This window comes from Saitoella complicata, assembly GCF_001661265.1.
Source record: "Saitoella complicata NRRL Y-17804 unplaced genomic scaffold SAICOscaffold_30, whole genome shotgun sequence".
NCBI lineage: Eukaryota > Fungi > Ascomycota > Saitoellomycetes > Saitoellales > Saitoellaceae > Saitoella > Saitoella complicata.
The window spans coordinates 13,070-30,896 of record NW_017567021.1 but is presented as its reverse complement, the minus strand read 5'-3'; the positions used below and the strand labels follow the sequence as shown (position 1 = coordinate 30,896).

General features: G+C 52.5%; 8 protein-coding genes across 8 annotated transcripts; 6 read left to right on the top strand and 2 right to left on the bottom strand.

Annotated features, from left to right (window-relative positions):
* The first annotated feature begins 555 nt into the window (after window positions 1-555).
* SAICODRAFT_68091 (NMT1-domain-containing protein) lies at window positions 556-2,169 on the top strand. Its single transcript, XM_019170354.1, has 2 exons — window positions 556-980; window positions 1,033-2,169. The coding sequence occupies exons 1-2, from the start codon at window positions 946-948 to the stop codon at window positions 2,042-2,044; spliced, it is 1,047 nt and encodes a 348-aa protein (XP_019020949.1). The 5' UTR covers window positions 556-945; the 3' UTR covers window positions 2,045-2,169.
* A 127-nt stretch (window positions 2,170-2,296) lies between these two features.
* Window positions 2,297-4,465, top strand: SAICODRAFT_97987 (acetolactate synthase; the record flags this gene model as incomplete). Its single annotated transcript, XM_019172137.1, has 1 exon — window positions 2,297-4,465. The coding sequence occupies exon 1, from the start codon at window positions 2,477-2,479 to the stop codon at window positions 4,463-4,465; it is 1,989 nt and encodes a 662-aa protein (XP_019020948.1). The 5' UTR covers window positions 2,297-2,476.
* Window positions 4,466-5,034: 569 nt separating this feature from the next.
* On the top strand, window positions 5,035-6,974 carry SAICODRAFT_32189 (uncharacterized protein). The gene is made up of 4 exons (XM_019168139.1): window positions 5,035-5,158; window positions 5,211-5,223; window positions 5,272-5,378; window positions 5,431-6,974. Exons 1-4 carry the CDS (start codon window positions 5,104-5,106, stop codon window positions 6,807-6,809), a joined length of 1,554 nt encoding a protein of 517 aa, XP_019020947.1. The 5' UTR covers window positions 5,035-5,103; the 3' UTR covers window positions 6,810-6,974.
* A 237-nt stretch (window positions 6,975-7,211) lies between these two features.
* On the top strand, window positions 7,212-8,840 carry SAICODRAFT_37543 (galactokinase; the record flags this gene model as incomplete). The annotated part of the gene is made up of 3 exons (XM_019168568.1): window positions 7,212-7,374; window positions 7,424-8,356; window positions 8,410-8,840. The coding sequence occupies 3 exons, from the start codon at window positions 7,212-7,214 to the stop codon at window positions 8,838-8,840; spliced, it is 1,527 nt and encodes a 508-aa protein (XP_019020946.1).
* Window positions 8,841-9,624: 784 nt separating this feature from the next.
* On the top strand, window positions 9,625-11,346 carry SAICODRAFT_62683 (hexose transporter Ght6; the record flags this gene model as incomplete). Its single annotated transcript, XM_019169932.1, has 1 exon — window positions 9,625-11,346. The coding sequence occupies one exon, from the start codon at window positions 9,625-9,627 to the stop codon at window positions 11,344-11,346; it is 1,722 nt and encodes a 573-aa protein (XP_019020945.1).
* A 629-nt stretch (window positions 11,347-11,975) lies between these two features.
* On the top strand, window positions 11,976-13,710 carry SAICODRAFT_37541 (MFS general substrate transporter; the record flags this gene model as incomplete). Its single annotated transcript, XM_019168567.1, has 5 exons — window positions 11,976-12,082; window positions 12,134-12,358; window positions 12,385-13,187; window positions 13,233-13,571; window positions 13,634-13,710. The coding sequence occupies 5 exons, from the start codon at window positions 11,976-11,978 to the stop codon at window positions 13,708-13,710; spliced, it is 1,551 nt and encodes a 516-aa protein (XP_019020944.1).
* A 517-nt stretch (window positions 13,711-14,227) lies between these two features.
* SAICODRAFT_10364 (uncharacterized protein) lies at window positions 14,228-15,077 on the bottom strand (the record flags this gene model as incomplete). The annotated part of the gene is made up of 2 exons (XM_019165225.1): window positions 14,228-14,476; window positions 14,544-15,077. 2 exons carry the CDS (start codon window positions 15,075-15,077, stop codon window positions 14,228-14,230), a joined length of 783 nt encoding a protein of 260 aa, XP_019020943.1.
* A 117-nt stretch (window positions 15,078-15,194) lies between these two features.
* On the bottom strand, window positions 15,195-17,331 carry SAICODRAFT_187244 (acyl-coenzyme A synthetase ACSM5). Its single transcript, XM_019166000.1, has one exon. It carries the CDS (start codon window positions 17,049-17,051, stop codon window positions 15,312-15,314), a length of 1,740 nt encoding a protein of 579 aa, XP_019020942.1. The 5' UTR covers window positions 17,052-17,331; the 3' UTR covers window positions 15,195-15,311.
* Window positions 17,332-17,827: the final 496 nt, after the last annotated feature.

The following is a 17,827-nucleotide window of genomic DNA, read 5'->3' as shown; positions in this document are numbered from 1 at the left end:
ATCTACAGGTCCGGGTTTCATTGAGCCGTTATGTATGCGGCCCAGCTGCTACCGTATATATGTATGGAGTCTCGGCAGTTCTATGCACGACTACACATAATCAGACGTGCACCAGTTTTACCGCCTAAGCCCCCATGGCTCGGAATAGTCTACACTTTAACCGTTGCGAGATTACAAATGCTGCCATGACGCCCAGAGGCATGTACCTCGAGTCCCCGTAGGCTACACACAATCCCGTGCGGTTTGGAGAGGCTATGCAGACGGCCCGTTGTTGTTCTCGAGGTCAACTGGTCGTGGCATGCTCAATTGATGCTGTACGATTGCTTCAACTACAAGACCGCACTCAGTTGGAAGCTCTCCTTCACTCCCTCTTCCTCTTGCTCCTCCTCACTGGTTCACGCGCGCATGCACAGCCGCACAGCCGCGGGTACCTACTGGTCTGGATAAATTGGGATCGACCGGGCTTAGGCGATTATCCGGGGGAGAAAGTCCGTGCGTGAAAATTAACCTCCAAAGGGCTGCTCCATCTCGACAAGGGTCACTGTCATGGTCCTTCGTCGATCGAGGGTTGACAGGCTCGCCATTGACTGCTGTCTTCATGTCCAGCTCACTTCGCAACGACTCGAGATGAACGTCGTCATGGAATACCCATTTTCCCGCGCTTAGTGCCGATAAGGATAAACGGCGGGTGTGGAGTAACTCTGCCTCACCACCATCAAATAATCCGGGGCTGGTGATGCGGTAAAACACTCACCGGACCCAACGAATGATCCTGATCGTGAAGTTCGGAATGAGCAGCCGGCAGTTGGGCACCGAGATTGAGCGTTAGGGGGTTCTCACGGGCCACGTCAGAAGGTTAGAGAAACGCCCACCTTCGCCAGTTCCCATCCTTTTCTTCTTCCATCCACATACCCATACACCGCCCATACCCATACACAATTCAATATGTCGACTGATAAGGTTACCTGCTTGTTGAACTGGTGAGTAAATATGATTAAGCAGATCAATTGCAATTGCTGATCAATATCAAAGGCACGCTACCCCCTACCACATCCCCATCTTCCTCGCCCAGGCCAAGGGCTATTTCGCGGAGGAGGGTGTCAAGGTCGCCATCATTGAGCCCAATGACCCTTCTGATGTCACCGAGATCATCGGTTCTGGCAAGGTTGACATTGGTTGCAAGGCTATGATCCACACCATCGCCGGTAAGGCCCGTGGTTTCCCCATTAAGGCTTTCGGTTCCCTCTTGGACGAGCCCTTCACTGGTGTCATCTACCTTAAGGGATCTGGCATCACCACTGACTTCCAGTCCCTCAAGGGCAAGAAGATCGGTTACGTCGGAGAGTTCGGAAAGATCCAGATCGACGAGCTTACCCGTCACTTCGGTATGTCCCCCGAGGACTACACCGCCGTCCGTTGCGGTATGAACGTCTCCAAGGCCATCATCAAGGGTGAGATTGACGCTGGTATTGGATTGGAGAACATCCAGATGGTTGAGCTCGAGGAGTGGCTCGCTTCCCAGGGCCGTCCCCGCTCTGACGTCCAGATGCTCCGCATTGACGAGCTCGCTGAGCTTGGATGCTGCTGTTTCTGCTCTATCCTCTTCATCGGTAACGAGAAGTTCATCGAGGAGAACCCCGAGAAGATCAAGGCTTTCATGAAGGCTGTCAAGCGCGCCAACGACTACGTTCTCGCTGAGCCCAAGAAGGCTTACGAGGAGTACGTTGACGTCAAGCCCATCATGGCCACCGACGTCAACCGCAAGATGTTCGAGCGTACTTTCGCTTACTTCTCTCACGACTTGGCTAACGTCAAGCGTGACTGGACCAAGGTTACGAACTACTCCCGCCGTCTCGGCATTGTCGACCAGGAGTTCCAGCCCAACTACACCAACGAGTTCTTGTCCTGGAAGTTGGACGACGAGTCCGAGGATGGCAATGCTAAGCAGCAGTGCATTTACAGGATTCAGAAGGATGTCGCCGAGAAGGGAGGTGTCTTCTCCGGAAACGCTGCCCGTTTTGAGAACCAGGTCGTCGATGCTTAAGAAGCTTACGATAGGAAGAGTACGAATAGGAGTTGAGTTGTTGACGAATTGCAGCTGGATTTCCTGCAAGGTTTCGTTGTAACGTAGTCTCTTTACAATATATAAATACCAAGATATTTTCTGTGTTTTGTCTGTATCGGAATCTTGCGGACAGGTTTGTGCATGGGTCTCTTCCCACTGGTCCGATGGGCGCCGGCGCCGGTTGTTTGCCGAGGCCTTCGATTCCCAAGGCGCGCCGTGCCCTTGCCAAATTTTGATTTGCCCCGCATACATCCCAGCTGCTGAGTGAGTCAAAGTTGCCATCCTTCTCATTCGTCGGGCGATTTACAAAAGGCATTTCGATCTCTGTCTGTATCGATCCTACATCTCGTCTGTAGCAGCCTTCTCCGTTCTCCATCCGCCGTCCCTCCTCGCATTCATAACACCCCGACGATGATTCGAAATTTCCCTACTCGCCTCGCCGCTGCCCGTTCAGCAGCGCGGGCTCTGCGTTCGTCTGCTCCTTCATCAGCAGCACGTTTCATCTCATCAAATACCCCTAAGAATGGCCAAGCAGCACCAGCTTCTCGTCCTGTGCCAGCACCGGCTTTCAACACCGCCAAGACCCACAAGCCTCTGCACCCCATGAAGCAGAAGGTTGAGGAGATGGACGATACCTTCGTCGGTATGTCCGGTGGGCAGATCTTCCACGAGATGATGCTCCGTCAGGGTGTCAAGCATGTGTTCGGATACCCTGGAGGTGCCATTCTTCCCGTGTTCGACGCCATCTACAACTCGCCTCACTTCGACTTCATCCTCCCCCGCCACGAGCAAGGTGCTGGTCACATGGCCGAGGGATACGCTCGTGTGAGTGGCAAGCCTGGTGTTGTTCTCGTTACTTCTGGTCCTGGTGCGACCAATGTTATTACTCCTATTCAGGATGCCATGTCTGATGGTACTCCCTTGGTTGTATTCTGTGGTCAGGTGCCTACTACTGCTATTGGTACCGACGCTTTCCAGGAGGCCGATGTCCTCGGTATCTCCCGTGCTTGTACCAAGTGGAACGTCATGGTCAAGGACATTGCCGAGCTTCCTCGCAGGATTAACGAGGCTTTCGAGATCGCCACCTCTGGTCGTCCCGGACCTGTCCTTGTCGACCTTCCTAAGGATGTTACTGCCGCTATCCTCCGTCACCCCATCCCTACTAAGTCCACTCTTCCCAGCGCCACCCTCATTTCTTCCGCACAGACCGCCTTGAACGAGGAGGTTACCGACAACGCCCTTGACCGCGTCAACGAGTTGTTGAAGATCTCTAAGAAGCCCATCCTTTACGTTGGACAGGGTATTCTTTCCTCTGAGGACGGTCCTAAGCTCTTGAAGAAGTTCGCCGACAAGTGCAAGATCCCCGTTACTACCACCCTCCAGGCTCTTGGTGCTTTCGACGAGTTGGACCCCAAGTCCCTTCACATGCTCGGTATGCACGGTTCCGGTTACGCCAACATGGCCATCCAGGAGGCCGATTTGATCTTGGCTCTCGGTGCCCGTTTTGATGATCGTGTCACTGGTAACATCCCCAAGTTCGCTCCCGCTGCCCGTGCCGCTGCTTTGCAGAAGCGTGGTGGTATTGTTCACTTCGAGATCATGCCCAAGAACATCAACAAGGTCATCCAGGCTGACGAGGCTGTTGAGGGTGATGTTGTTGAGAACCTGAGGCTCTTGTTGAACAAGGTTGAGACTGTCCAGGACCGTAACGAGTGGTTCACCCAGATCAACGACTGGAAGAAGAGGTTTCCCTTCACCTACACCCCCGAGAAGCCTGGAGAGCTCGTCAAGCCCCAATCCGTGATTGAGGAGTTGAGCAAGCAGACTGAGGGTCGCAAGGAGAAGGTTATCATCGCTACCGGTGTCGGACAGCACCAGATGTGGGCTGCTCAGCACTTCAGGTGGAGGTCTCCCCGTACTATGGTCACCTCTGGTGGTCTCGGTACCATGGGTTTCGGTGTTCCCGCCGCTATCGGTGCCAAGGTCGCTCGTCCTGACTGCATTGTCGTCGACATTGACGGTGATGCCTCCTTCTCCATGACTGCTATGGAGTTGGCCACCGCCGCCCAGTACAACATCGGTGTCAAGATCTTGGTCTTGAACAACGAGTTCCAGGGTATGGTCCAGCAATGGCAGGATTTGTTCTACGACCAGCGTTACGCTCACACCATCCAGCACAACCCTAACTTCGTTGCCTTGGCTGAGGCTATGCACGTTAAGGGTATCAGGTGTACTACCTTGGAGGAGTTGCCCGCTAAGATGAAGGAGTTCTTGGACCATGAGGGTCCTGTGTTGATGGAGGCTGTTGTTACTAAGGGTGAGCACGTTTACCCCATGGTTCCCGCCGGTAAGGCTCTCCATGAGTTCACTGCCCACTCTTCCTTGAAGGAGAAGAAGTAAGCGGGTCGTGCTGTGTTGTGATGAGTCAGGGATGATGATGAGCATCGATTGGTACTGGGAGGAGTTCAAAAAATCAACGATATTTCTATGTTGATGACGGTGATATGTTGAACGAGTTGTTTTGGTTTGCGTTGACATTGGGTATATCTGGGATGTGTTTTTCTTGTGTTTTCTTGGGGTTATCTGGTATTTCATTTTCATTTGCGAATCGTGTTACCTTATTCTAGTCGAAGTCAAATGGACTGTTCAATGAGAAGGAGGTTCCCTTACATGTGGTTCGGAGTGACGGATCAAGTCATCCTACGCCCCTGCATACAGCCCTTCGGAGCACCGCCGAACAAACACAGCAAGCCGACGCGAGCCAACATCCTCGGAAACTCTGGAAACTTCACCAACCCATAGAGCTACCATTCATGGGGGATCTTCCTTTGACTTACTCATGGTACTCTCAGCTCGTCGGGTTCATGTTAGAGTTTGTAGGCTAAAGGCGATGCCTCGGTAGCAGCTGACGGAACTAGCCCCATACAGGCGGGGGTGGCACTCTCCCCCAGAAAAACAGTCATTGACGGGGCGACGTGTAACGACGACGACGACGACGACAACGACGACTGTTCTATCGCTATAGCTAGCTAAACGACATGGATGAGGGAAAGATGAAGAGGCGGAAGCCGTTTTTGAAGAGGACCAGGACTGGTAGGTTGCTTCTTGTGCGGGTGAATGCGCAGTTGCTAACGCGTGGTTATAGGTTGCTTTCAATGGTGCGTGCTCTGTTGCTATTCTCAATGTAAATTCTAACGAGTATACAGTCGTCAGAGAAGGAAGAAGTGCGATCAGGTAAAGCCGTCATGTACGAGTTGTGCGGAGCGAGGATGGACGTGTGAATATCCTGTGCAGAAGGACGGGCCGACGAGAGGTGCGTCTACGACTGCGACTTACCACCGGAATCATTCTGACGTATTCTACAGAAAACACTCCATGTGATCCGCTGACCCCACGAAGGCAATCAGTTGACGGTCTTGCGTCCGCTTTTGTTGGCGGTGTTCCAGCAGCTGCCGAACAACCTTGTGCAGCGCTGGTAGCGCACAACACATTTCCAACCAGTTCGCCGATAAACCCGATGGCCCAACCATTTTACAATATGCTTTCATACTCAGCGCTGCCATCGGTGCCTGGCGCACACCTTAACTCCGTCTCCTCGCAATCTCTTATCCAGTACTTTCTCAATAGCGCAAGCACGCTCTTGGCATTCAGTTCTGGAAGCGACAACCCCTTCCACAAGTACTTTCTTCCAATGTTGTTTTCGTCACATCATGAAGGTGCGATGGAGAGAGCATTATATGCGTTCGCCTCCAAGCACCGCCAACAATTGCTGCCCGAGCTGGCCTTGGCGCATGAGGAAGGTGCGGGGTGGTTGACCTGGCAAACCAAGGCCGTCGAAGGGTTGATGGAGGAGATCAGACAAGCAGGTGTGGGCGGAACATCAGAAGAACGAACCCTGAGTACGATCTTGTTGTTGGTGTATACGGAGATCGCAGACGGAGGCGGTGGAGCGGCGACACTTGCGCATCTGAAGGGTGCGTTTTCGATTATCCGGAATTCGCCGCCGAGTTTTGGGAATTGGAGGTTTTTGAAGAAGATATTTTGGTATTTTGATATTGTTGCGGCGTTGTGTATGGGGACATGTCCGTTGTCTGATGCTATGTATGCGCAGACTGCGTCGCAACTCGTATCAAAGGGTGAGGCGGTGGATGATGTTTTCGGTTTGTCTGGCTCGCTGTGGCCGATTATTGCGAAACTGTGTCGAGTTGCGGCGGCTGCGAGTGGTCAAGCTATAAATTGGGGATCACCGACGGTGAAGCATGAGGAGGATCCGATGATTGCTGCGGCGCAGGGTCGGGCGTATTGGTTGTCTGAGGCGGAACAGTTGGAGCAAGACTTCCTCAATTGGCAGGCGCCGGGGAGTAATACGGCGGATCCGGAGTGGCATTCGGTGGTACAGGCGGCTGAGGCGTGGAGGTATGCGGCGTTGATTTATCTGTATCGGAGGTTGTACAATTTGCCTGCGTGTCATATGTCGGTACAGGGGTGCGTGACGCCGGCGCTGAATTGCTTGTCGAAGATTTGTACGTTTGGTGGACGGATGGCGGCGTTGTTGTGGCCTGTTGTCGTGGTGGCGTGTGAATGTGTCACGCAATCTGATCGGGCGTTGGCGATGGTCGTGTTGGATCGTGTTGGTAGGGTACAGGGAATGGGGAATGTTGTCAAGGCGAAGGATGTGGTGAGGAGAGCGTGGGATAGGGGCGAGGCGCCGTATAACGTGGATGTGAGTGTGATTTTGGGATAAGCTGTAGGATTGGCGCTTTTGGACATTATGTAATAGTGGTATTTTTGGTGGTATGTCAGAGTTTGGTGAACAGTCGCCGGTATTCTTAGAATCTCAGTTTTTGGTCGGTTGATCCGCTGTGATGAGCTCAATTGGAAGAGCGAGGTGTTTATATACGAGATGTCGCTTACGTCGCTTACGTGCACTCGGACCGGAGGGATCTACCGTACGTGCGAGTTATCCTCCGCACTTTCTCGATAACTCGATCCCATATACGCCGGCTAAATCAGACTCATGCACAAGGACGTCGTAGCGCGACGGCGGAGAACAGGCCGAGCGGGGAGAACCGACCGCCCAAGCGCACCCGCTGATATATATACCACCTTAATTGGATGCCAGACGACCATTACGATTGATCTGAGGATGAACATTGTACCAACTGTCGACGATATCAAGCATGTGTACGGATCACTTGCGATTCCGGCGCAGGGTGAGAGGTGGGATCAGTTGTTGAGTGCGTTCAAGGAGAGGTTTGGAGCGGATGCGACTGTGGTTGCCAGGAGTCCTGGACGGGTGAATTTGATCGGTACAGAGTCGTCGAGCAACCTCTGACGTCGGCTGACAAGTTTGTACAGGGGAGCATATCGATTATTCGGAGTTTGCGGTTTTACCTATGTCCATTTCAGCAGATGTGTTGATTGCTTTTAGAGCTGTTGAGCCGGATGCGGAGGGCTATGAGCCGAAGATTACCCTTGCGAACGTTTCCGATAAGTTCCCAGAGCGTGAAGCCGCTGCCGCCGCGACACCAGAGGACGTGGAGATCGATGCCAGTAAGCCGGAGTGGAGCAATTACTTCAAGGTCGGACTACACGGCACACTGGAGCTTCTGCAGAATAAATACCCGGGAAAGGAGCTTCCGAAGATTGGGATGCAGGTCGTGGTTGACGGAACTGTTCCGCTTGCGTCGGGGTTGTCCAGTTCGGCTGCGATGGTGTGTACGTCTGCTCTTGCCTGCTTAGTTGCGTATGGAGAGAAGGGCATTAGCAAGCACGAATTGGCGCAGTTGGCAGTCGTGAGTGAACGTGCTGTTGGTGTCAATTCCGGTGGTATGGATCAAATGGCGTCGGTGTTTGGGATGGAGGGGAATGCGTTGTTCGTGGAGTTTAAGCCAAAGTTGGATGCGACGCCGTTGCAGTTTCCGAGGCATTTGGATGATGGCGTTGCGTTTGTTATTGCGAATACGTTGGTGACGTCGGTGAAGCATCTTACTGCTCCGAGAAACTACAACTTGCGGGTGGTGGAGTGTACGATTGCAGCGGAGATCTTGGGAAGGAAGTTGCAACTAGGTGAATTGGATGTTCGAGATGGGTTCGGAGGGACTTTGCGGGACGTCATGGTCCGCCAGTTCCGCGGCAAGGACGTCCCCATGGAGGATCAATTTGTGGAGATGCTCCAAATCGTGGAGGAAGAATTCCCCAACCCCGACGGCTACACAAGGCAGGAATTGGCGAGCATGATGGGATGTGAGGAGAATGAGCTTGTCGAAAAGTACATGACACGCTTTCCAGGTTCGAAATTGCTTGTGTTTGCTTAGCAGTGTCATACTAACTTTATGGGGTAGTCGAAGCCGAGCGCTTCCAACTCCGCGATCGTGCGCTACATGTCTACTCAGAGGCCGCGCGAGTTCTCCAATTTCAGTCGGCAATTCAGTCGACGGAGGCGATCTCCACGGATGATTTCTTTACGAAGTTGGGTGGTATTATGAACGCCTCGCAAGCATCGTGTAGAGATCTCTACAACTGTTCGGTACCTGAGATTGACGAGATTTGTCAGTTGGCACTCGCTTCGGGTGCCGATGGTGCGCGACTGACAGGAGCCGGGTGGGGCGGATGCTGTGTTTTTCTTGTAAGGAAGAGTCGTGTCGATGAGTTACTTGAAAAGGTCAACGCTGGGTACTACAGAAAGGGCAGATTTGATGATCGTCAGGCCGAGGTCGACGAAGCATGCTTCGCCACGGAACCTGCGAGTGGGGCAGTGCTGTACTACCCATAATCGTCATTTCTCCAGTTCCATAGCTACTCCTCAGTAGTCCAGGTGTTGGGGAACTGGGGGGAACGGATGCGGAGGGAATGATCCCTGGAAGCGGAGGTGTATAGGAGACGGAACGGACTGATCCCGTTGTCAGGAGGGTGACACTATAGAGAGTTGAACGGAGGAAGGGTTGCTCGTTCGGGGATAGTTCGGCGTCGGGTTTACGTTTTTCCATGTTTGGCTCCCGCGCGCTACGGTACCATCTCCGGCTGCCGGATCGCGGGTGGCGCATGTCTGTGTTCGGTGCATGTGGGCAACCCGGCGTTTAACGGCGTAGAGAGAGGAGGGGACTGTGTGCGACTGATCTGACGGGACTGACGAGTCCAATGAGTGGCCTTGATTACATTCGTCTTGCTCCTTCAACTCCCTCCTATTACACTCATTGCCTCGTTGCTGGATCGATCTTCGATGTTACTTCGGTGGAACTTCGGTTCATTCCATGCACGCTACCCGTCAGACCGCCGGTGCTCTAAATTACAGTGGACCCTGTCGGAACACTTTCGGATCGAAATGTCCCGAGACGCCTTCACAGCCTTCATTCTGCCACCGACGTCTACTACTCTCCAAAAAATGTTCGTCGGGAATAGACGGGGACGCCCGTGACACGTCAGCCGCAGCTGGAGCCCGGAGGGTCTCCATAAATAAGTCGTCGATCATCCCACTTTGTCTTTTTTTACCCCATCCTCATCGCCAAAGGCGTCTCGTTCTTCGACAACAGGCAGCCCCGCAGCAACAATCAATCAAGATGACGGCCGCCGACCATGGAAAGCAGCAAAACAACTCGATTGTCATCTTTCTCATCTTCGCCTCCATGTCAGGATGGATGTTCGGTGCTGATACCGGAACCATCGCTGGTTTGATCAACATGGACAACTACTTGCAGCACTTTGGTGACATCCGCGATGCCGCTACCGGTGTCGTTACTGGAATGTCTAACGTTCGTCAGGGTCTCGTCGTCGGTATGGTCAACATCGGTACTCTTATTGGATGTCTTTTGTCCTCTCCTATTGCCGATGGCTACGGAAAGAAGATTTCTGTCATGTTCTGGTGTGTCGTCTACCTCATTGGTATTGTTCTCCAGATCTCCGCTACCAACTCTTGGGTGCACGTTATGGTCGCGCGTATCATCACTGGTCTCGGTATTGGCGCTTTGTCTGTCGTTACTCCTTCTTACCAGTCTGAGACTGCTCCCAAGTCCGTCCGTGGTACTGTCGTCACCACTTACCAATTGTTCGTCACCCTCGGTATCTTTGTTGGATACTGTATCAATTACGGAACCGAGAGCCGTCAGGACACTGGCTCCTGGAGGATTCCTATCGGTATCAACTTCCTATGGGGTATCATCCTTGGTGTCGGCATGCTCTTCTTGCCCGAGTCTCCTCGTTACCTTCTGAAGGCTGGCCGTGAGAAGGACTGCCGTCGCGTTCTTGCCAAGATGCGTGGCACCAACGAAGACGATGAGAATGTTGAAGCCGACTACCAGGAGATCGCTAGGAACTTGGAGAAGGAGATGGCTGGTGGAACCGCTAGCTGGGCTGAGGTCTTCGGCAAGCGTGTCCGTTACAGGACCTTCCTCGGAATGGCTGTCATGTCCTTCCAACAGCTTTGCGGTGCCAACTACTTCTTCTACTACGGTACCTCTATCTTCACCGGTATCCAGGTCGTCGATTCTCCTTTCGTCGCTCAGATCATTCTCGGTGTCGTTAACTTCGTTTGCACTTTCGGTGGTCTTTACGTTTTGGAGCGCTTCGGTCGTCGTACTCCTCTCATCATCGGTGCTTTGTGGATGTTCGTATGTTTCTTGATTTTCTCCTCCGTCGGTAACTACAAGCTATACGGTGGACCCAACGAGACCGACCCCAACAAGAGTGCCGGTATTGCCATGATTGTCTTTGCCTGTTTCTACATTCTCGGCTTCGCTACCACTTGGGCTCCAGCTGCCTATGTTATCGTTGGTGAGTCCTACCCTCTCAGGGTTCGTTCCAAGTGTGCTGGTCTCGCTACTGCTTGCAACTTCGGCTGGAACTTCTTGATTTCTTTCTTCACTCCTTTCATCACTGGTGCTATCGGCTTCAAGTACGGTTACGTTTTCGCTGCTTGTTGTTTCGCTTCCGCCGTCATCATATTCTTCTTCGCCAAGGAGACCAAGGGTCTTTCTCTCGAGCAGATCGATGTCTTGTACGCTTCCGACATCAAGCCGTGGCAGTCTGTTGGCTTCTTGCCTGAGCACGGCTTCGACACCGACGGCAACGACGACAAGGCCTCTGACAAGGATGAGACTGCCGCTGAGATGGACACCTACCAGGACCCCTACCCCAAGCACGGTCATGAGGACCCCAAGGCGCAAAAGGCGAAGAAGGTTAACAGGGCCAAGTACGGGCTTGCGCCTAGGTCGCAGCACGTTGAGAACAGGTCCGGCGAGGGCGGCAGTGGCTCCAGGCCCAATGCTGATGTCGATAGTGTATGAGTATAACGAGGGAAAAGGATATTTGGATAATAGCATTATTGTTTTCGTCATAGCATAGATTTCCTGCCGGTCTGTGACCGGATTTTTTACAAGCAAAATTTTATCACCACACGTGAGGACTTCTTCTACTTCTTTCGTGAATATGATTTACGATTCAGGATGTTGTTGCTGGCCGCGGCCGTGCGAACCTCGATGGGTTTTGTGTTTGTACGGTCGGCGCTCAGACTAGCCCGCAGCTGGCGCGTTTCGGCCCCATTTCGCACCTGTCAGACGCAGCCCCAAGTAATACCGAGTCACGGATGAAGAAGGCGGCGCACGTGTAGACAGCTTCAAGCTGGTCCAGATCTCCTAAACGGCTCGCCAGCCGTCTCGGTCAAATTGGGAGGGAAGCTTGCTGGCTTCGGTACGCGCGCGACCCCTGCGGCCATGACATTCCACGGTCGCACTATTCTCCGGTATGCGCGAGTCTTCCGTCGGCGGTGATCAGGTGTCGCCGGCCCGTACGACACGGACTCTGATAGAAGCTTTCTTTAGGTGCCATGATACTTTTCTGCTATATTCCCAGATCAGCGTGTATGCTCAGGCGGCACACCTTGCGACGAAGCAACCTTGGGCGTTGAGTACTCATCATGGAGCATGCTTTGCAGACGGAAGGGCAAGAACTGCGTCTGGCTACGCAGGATACGCCGAACCCGCCAACTTTCCTAGCGAGCGAGGAAACGGAGCTGGTGGAATAGTGAGTGATTCCCTTCGGACGATCTGGATGGTAGCTGATCTGCGTTGCTAGCATCGATTGGGATCCTGGAGACAAGAGAAATCCTTACATGTGGCCAAAATGTCGCAAGTGGTTGATTACCATCACTGTGTGCTGGATTGGTATTCTTTGCGGTCTGCCAGCTGGGTCATACGGATCCGGTAACACGCAGATTGGCGACGTCGTCAACATTCACGGCCATGAACAGAGTACATACTTGTACTTTGCGACGACAAGTTGGAACGTCGGTGCTGCTGTGTTTCCACTTTTCGTGGTTCCACCAGTGAAATCATTGGGCGCATCCCGATCTACTTTGGGAGTTATATTGTCTTCCTGATCTTCCTCGTTCCCTCTGCTGTTGCACAGAACTTTCAGACACTTGTTGTGACTAGGTTCTTCGGTGGAGGTGCTTCATCGACAGCCATCAACATCATCGGAGGAACCATTACAGACCTGTTCCTTACCGATGCCGATCGCAGTTTGCCTATGTCTATCTTCGGATTGTCGTCTGTAGCCGGTATTGCCCTCGGCCCATGGTTCGGGGGCCTGATTGCGGAGCCAAAAGGTTGGAGGTGGATTTTCTGGATGCAGCTCATTATTGACGGCGGTTTCCTACCTATCTTCTGGTTGATTCTCCTGGAAACTCGCGGAGATGTGCTCGTCAGTCAGATCGCAAAGAAGATGCGAAAGGAAACTGGCCGGAGAGTGTACGCTAAGGCTGAGGCGAAGCGTGAGTCCTTAACTCAACTCGTCAAGCTTTCTTGTACTCGACCGATCGTTTTCCTTTTCACGGAGTCCGTCGTGTTCTTCTTCACCCTATGGGTCTCTTTCGCCTGGGGTATCCTCTTCCTCTTCCAATCTTCGGTGCCGCAAACGTTCTCGGCAAGCTGTGGTTTCTCTACGCTCATCACCGGCCTCATTCAGTTGGCCTTGTCTGTCGGAGCCGTTATTGATACAGTCTTGAACCCGATTCAGGATCGCGCGTATCTCCAAACAGCGAAGAGAAACAAGGATGCTAAGGGAAAGAAACCACTTCCGGAGGCACATTTCTACATGTCTTGCGGTGGTTCGCTGGTTTTCACTGCTGGTCTTTTCATCTACGGATGGTTGTCTTACCCGGACGTACACTGAGTCGTCCCCACCATCGGTATTGTTTTCGTCGGTATCGGTATTTACACCATCTACTTAGCTGTTGTCAACTATTTGAGTGATTCCTACGCAAGGTACGCCGCATCCGTCTTGACCTCTGCTTCTCTGGGCTGTAACTCGTTCGGTGCCTTCTTGCCCCTCGCATCGCACAACCTTTACCAAAAGCTCAACTTCAGGTGGGCTTCAACCCTTCTGGGTTTCATCGCTCTTGCGCTTAGCGCTATTCCTTTTGTTTTGATCTGGAAGGGTCCGGAGATCAGAAGACGCTCTCCCGCCATGCGTGAGAGTACTATCGGCGGAGCCGGTGACGACGATCATGATAGTGACGATGACAAAGACAAAGACAAAGACAAGGAGAAAAACACGGGTGAGCAAGCTGAACAGAGCAACAAGAAGGAAAACGGAGGTTGTCAGGACGGTTCGGAGCAGGTTCCTCAGGAGCAAGAGAATGCTATCCATAAGACGACTTTGGATAGGCATGCATCGGAAGGGACGAGTGACACGCTGAAGGAAGATGAAGCTGATAACGAGAACGTGCCGAAACGTGAGAATATGGCTTGATGAAATTTAATGGATAGGCGTCTTGTGGATATGAGTGTACGACATCATTATGTGAGCATCGGAGCATTTTTGGGTGAACATTGTTTGGTATGATCTGGACATTCGTCTAGATCACAGTAACTATCTTTTAGTATTTTGGACGATTCTATTAGCATTTGTTTCAATGATTCAATGGAGTTCTACGTCTCTCTATGTCATATCCTCGTGGTTCAGGTATCTCATCTGCCTTCCTTCGGCATACATCACGACATCCCACTCACGATCATTACAACACCAAGGTTCAGCGTGATGTCCTGCGCACTAAGGTCGTTCGAAACCGTGCAATCCGTTGTCGTGACTTAACCACGACATGAGAGAGAAATAACCGCATATATGCTGGCGTCATTCATCGAGGTTGAAGAGAAAGCAAAGCATTACTTAAACAGGGAACATGTTGTTGGAGAGGAGGTAACCAGAGTTCAAGGCGACACCGGTGGAGGCGTTTATGAAGCGGAAGGATTGGTCCTGAGCGGCAATGGTAGGGAGGAGACCGGCGATTGTCTGAGGGACCCATGAGCCGTTGGCGGAGTAACCCTGGAGGATCAAACCATCCGAGGCGTTGGGGTGCTTCGCAACCAAGCCGTTGGAGAGGATGGATCCGTAGGAGTGTCCGACGTGGATGACGCTCTCGAAGGACGTGTTGCTTATGGAGGGATGGAGCCATTGCGGACATGTTAGTGAGCTGGTGAACAACCTCGATGTGAGCAGGGGTCTGGATCTCATTCTTGGGATCAATAGTCGCATCATCCCTTAGAGAGGGGTTGCTGAGCCCAACACCCAACCTGTCAATGCCAAAGGTAGCATACCCCCCGGCAAGAGCAGCTTCGGTGTAGGAGTAGTTAACTCCGTTGATGCAAGGCAAGTCCCAGTAAGACTTGTCGAAGCCGATTCCGTGGATCAAGAACTGAACCGTGTCATTGCGGTTGGTGGAAGAGTTGCTGTTGGCAGCGTAAGTGGGCAAGCATAACCTGGCGGAGATGTTGTAGGTCGCGTCGAGGGTGTAGTTGCCCTCGACGTAGTTGGTGATGTTGTTCGCGATGGAGGCAGAAGCAGTCGCAAAGTCGATCACCTGGGACTGATTGACCGGGAGAGGCAGGGAGAGGTTGGTGTTGCTAGCGGAGATGGTGACCGGGATAGTCAAGTTGTAGCAAGTGGCATGGGCCGCCTCTGATCCTTGGAGACCGAGGAGGATAGCGGCGAGACCGACGGTGAAGATGTTGGAGAGCATCTTGAATTGCTTGTCTGTTGCCCTTCATATTTACAGCCGGTGCCCATCTTATAAAGCATCGAGTCCTGTATTTTTCGTGATCTTATTATGACGGTGGTCCGTGCGAAGGACGACGAAGAACTTTCATTTACACCTCCACATTCGACTAGCGCGGAAGGCGCGTCACGGAATAGCGGACTTGCATTCTGCGTGCGAATTCCTAAATGGACAGCTGCAGGTGCATCACGTGCTCCATCAAAGCTTGGCCGCTACGCCTGCTACACTCTTGGGGCCATCGTTCCGAGCCTCGTATGCCTCCTTCTCCATCTTCCTCAACTGATTCCGCTGAATCTTCCCACTGATAGTCTTCGGCAAGAACGAAGCAGGCACGAACTGTATCTTCCTCGGGTACTTGTAAGGCGCCGCATTTGTCTTGCAAAACTCTTGGATCGCTTGCTTCAATTCCTCTTCGTTCTTCTCCGCATAAGTGTCGGTGAGGACGATGAAGGCCTTCACAACTTCCACGCGTTCAGGATCAGGCGAAGCGACGACAGCAGACTCGACAATTCCGGGATGCTGCTTCAGAACTGATTCCACCTCGAACGGGCCAATACGGTACCCGGCAGAGTTGATGACATCGTCTGCACGTCCAACGAACCAAAAGTATCCGTCTTCGTCTCGTGTTGCACGATCGCCAGTCAGATACCACACGGTCTTGCCGTCCTTGGCCATGCGTGTACGACGTTCAGCTTTGCCGTTGAGAATGTAGCCATCAAAGATACCAAAGAACTCGCTCGGGCCATCAGTAGTCGACTCTTTGCTAACTCTGATGGCCATATCGCCCTCGGTGTGATGTGGTGCTTCAATGCCTTCTTCAGTGATGACTGCAAGGGGCACCCCCGGCGAGGGCTTACCCATTGATCCTGGTTTAATGGGGTTTCCGGCAAAGTTTCCGCATACCATGATTGTTTCCGTCTGTCCATATCCGTCGCAAATTTGCAAGCCGCCGGACATATCCTTGAAGATCTTGATCACCTCGGCGTTCAGAGGTTCACCAGCGCCGGTGACGTGGTTAAGTGCTTTCGGCGGATTCGCAGCGAAATACTTCCGACACTTATCTAGCACCAGTTGACGATAAGCGGTCGGTGGAGCGCACATGGTCGTGATTGGGAACTTGTTTAGGGTATCGATGAGATGGAATGGATCAAATGCACTACGATCATCCTGAATGAACAATGATGCTCCGCAGTTCCATGTCCCAAAGAATGACCACGCCGCCTTCGCCCATCCCTGCTCAGAGAGATTCCAGTACAAGTCGCCTGGCTTCAACCTCAACCAGTGCTTTCCGGTGATTGTATGCGCGAGTGGGTAAGAAATTTGGTTATGCAAGACCATCTTGGCGAGACCAGTAGTTCCGGATGTGAAGTAGATAATCGCGGGGTCTTCGACGCGGATGGAACCGGCGGCAAACGTCGCGTCTGACGGAACCTTCGAAAGCGCAGAGAAAAGGTCCACGACGCCCGATTGCGCGGCTCCACTGCTTCCGTTCACTTTCAACACCACCTTGACTTGTGGGCATTTATCACGCACAGCCGCAAATTTCTGACAACTAACGTCGTCACCCACAAATACGGTCGCCTGTGATGCATTGACGCGATACTCGATGTCATGAGCAACGAGCAAGGTCGTGCTCGGACAAACGACGATTCCTGCACGCAAGCATCCCGTCACTATCTCCCACCACTCCGGGATCCTTGGCAAGATGATCACAAGACGATCGCCCCTCCGAACGCCCAAGCTGTCGAGCAGGGTCGCAATCCGATGTGACTGTGTGCTGAAGTGTTTGTAAGACAAGTCGCGCTGCTGCTTTCCATCGCGACTGGTCCAGAATAAAGCGCGAGGGACGGGAGTCTGGGCTGCCCAATAGTCAACGACGTCTGTAGCAAAATTGAACCGCTCAGGGCGAGTCAAGGTCGGTGATTGATAATGGGCCATGGTAAGTCGGTTGTATGCGGCATACCAAAGCTGCTGGAGTCATTGTTATGGTACCCCATGTTGGTGTTGCTGTTCATTTAAGAGCGGAGAAGTTGGGCGGTCAGCCGTCAGTCATATGACGTACGGATGCAGCCATCCTGTATCCATCGAGCTCTCTCTTCGATTAAGGCGTGCGCCGAAGATGCATCCTTTAATGATATCTTTATTGCCAGGAAAGAGTCTTCCGACGAGCTCATGCTTGCGGAGAACTCAGACGGTAAGTATACGGCAAGTCCATGCGTTGCGGGGTTGTGGTTGTTGGCCCGGGCTCGACCTGTGCAAGTGACCTCCCGATTGCCCAGTAGCGTGGGACTCATGAGAAGGACCTCTACGCCATGCAACGTTCTAATTTCAGAGGATGATACCGGATCACGTCTAAGGCCTTTCTCCTCTATGAAGTAAAGCTGGAAACAGATGCTCGCTCTGCTGTAGACGAACTTTGCATCCATACCTATGCCACTTGTGTGCACGTTAAGCTTTACCGTTTTTTGTCCAGATGGTAGATGCTGGGGACAAAATTTGACGTTGAATACTCGGCATTATCATGTTCGCTTAATTCAACCGGGAAGTCTGACACTGTAAGTGAGAAACTGGCATGTCGATATGCTTGTGCTCTTAACTTCGAGCATGAACGACAAGGGCTGGCATACACCTTTCGATGTTCTCACGGGAATGGGAAAGGCGCACGATCTCATAACTTTCGGTTCTGTCTCCCAGTATTCATAAACCGAAGCGAA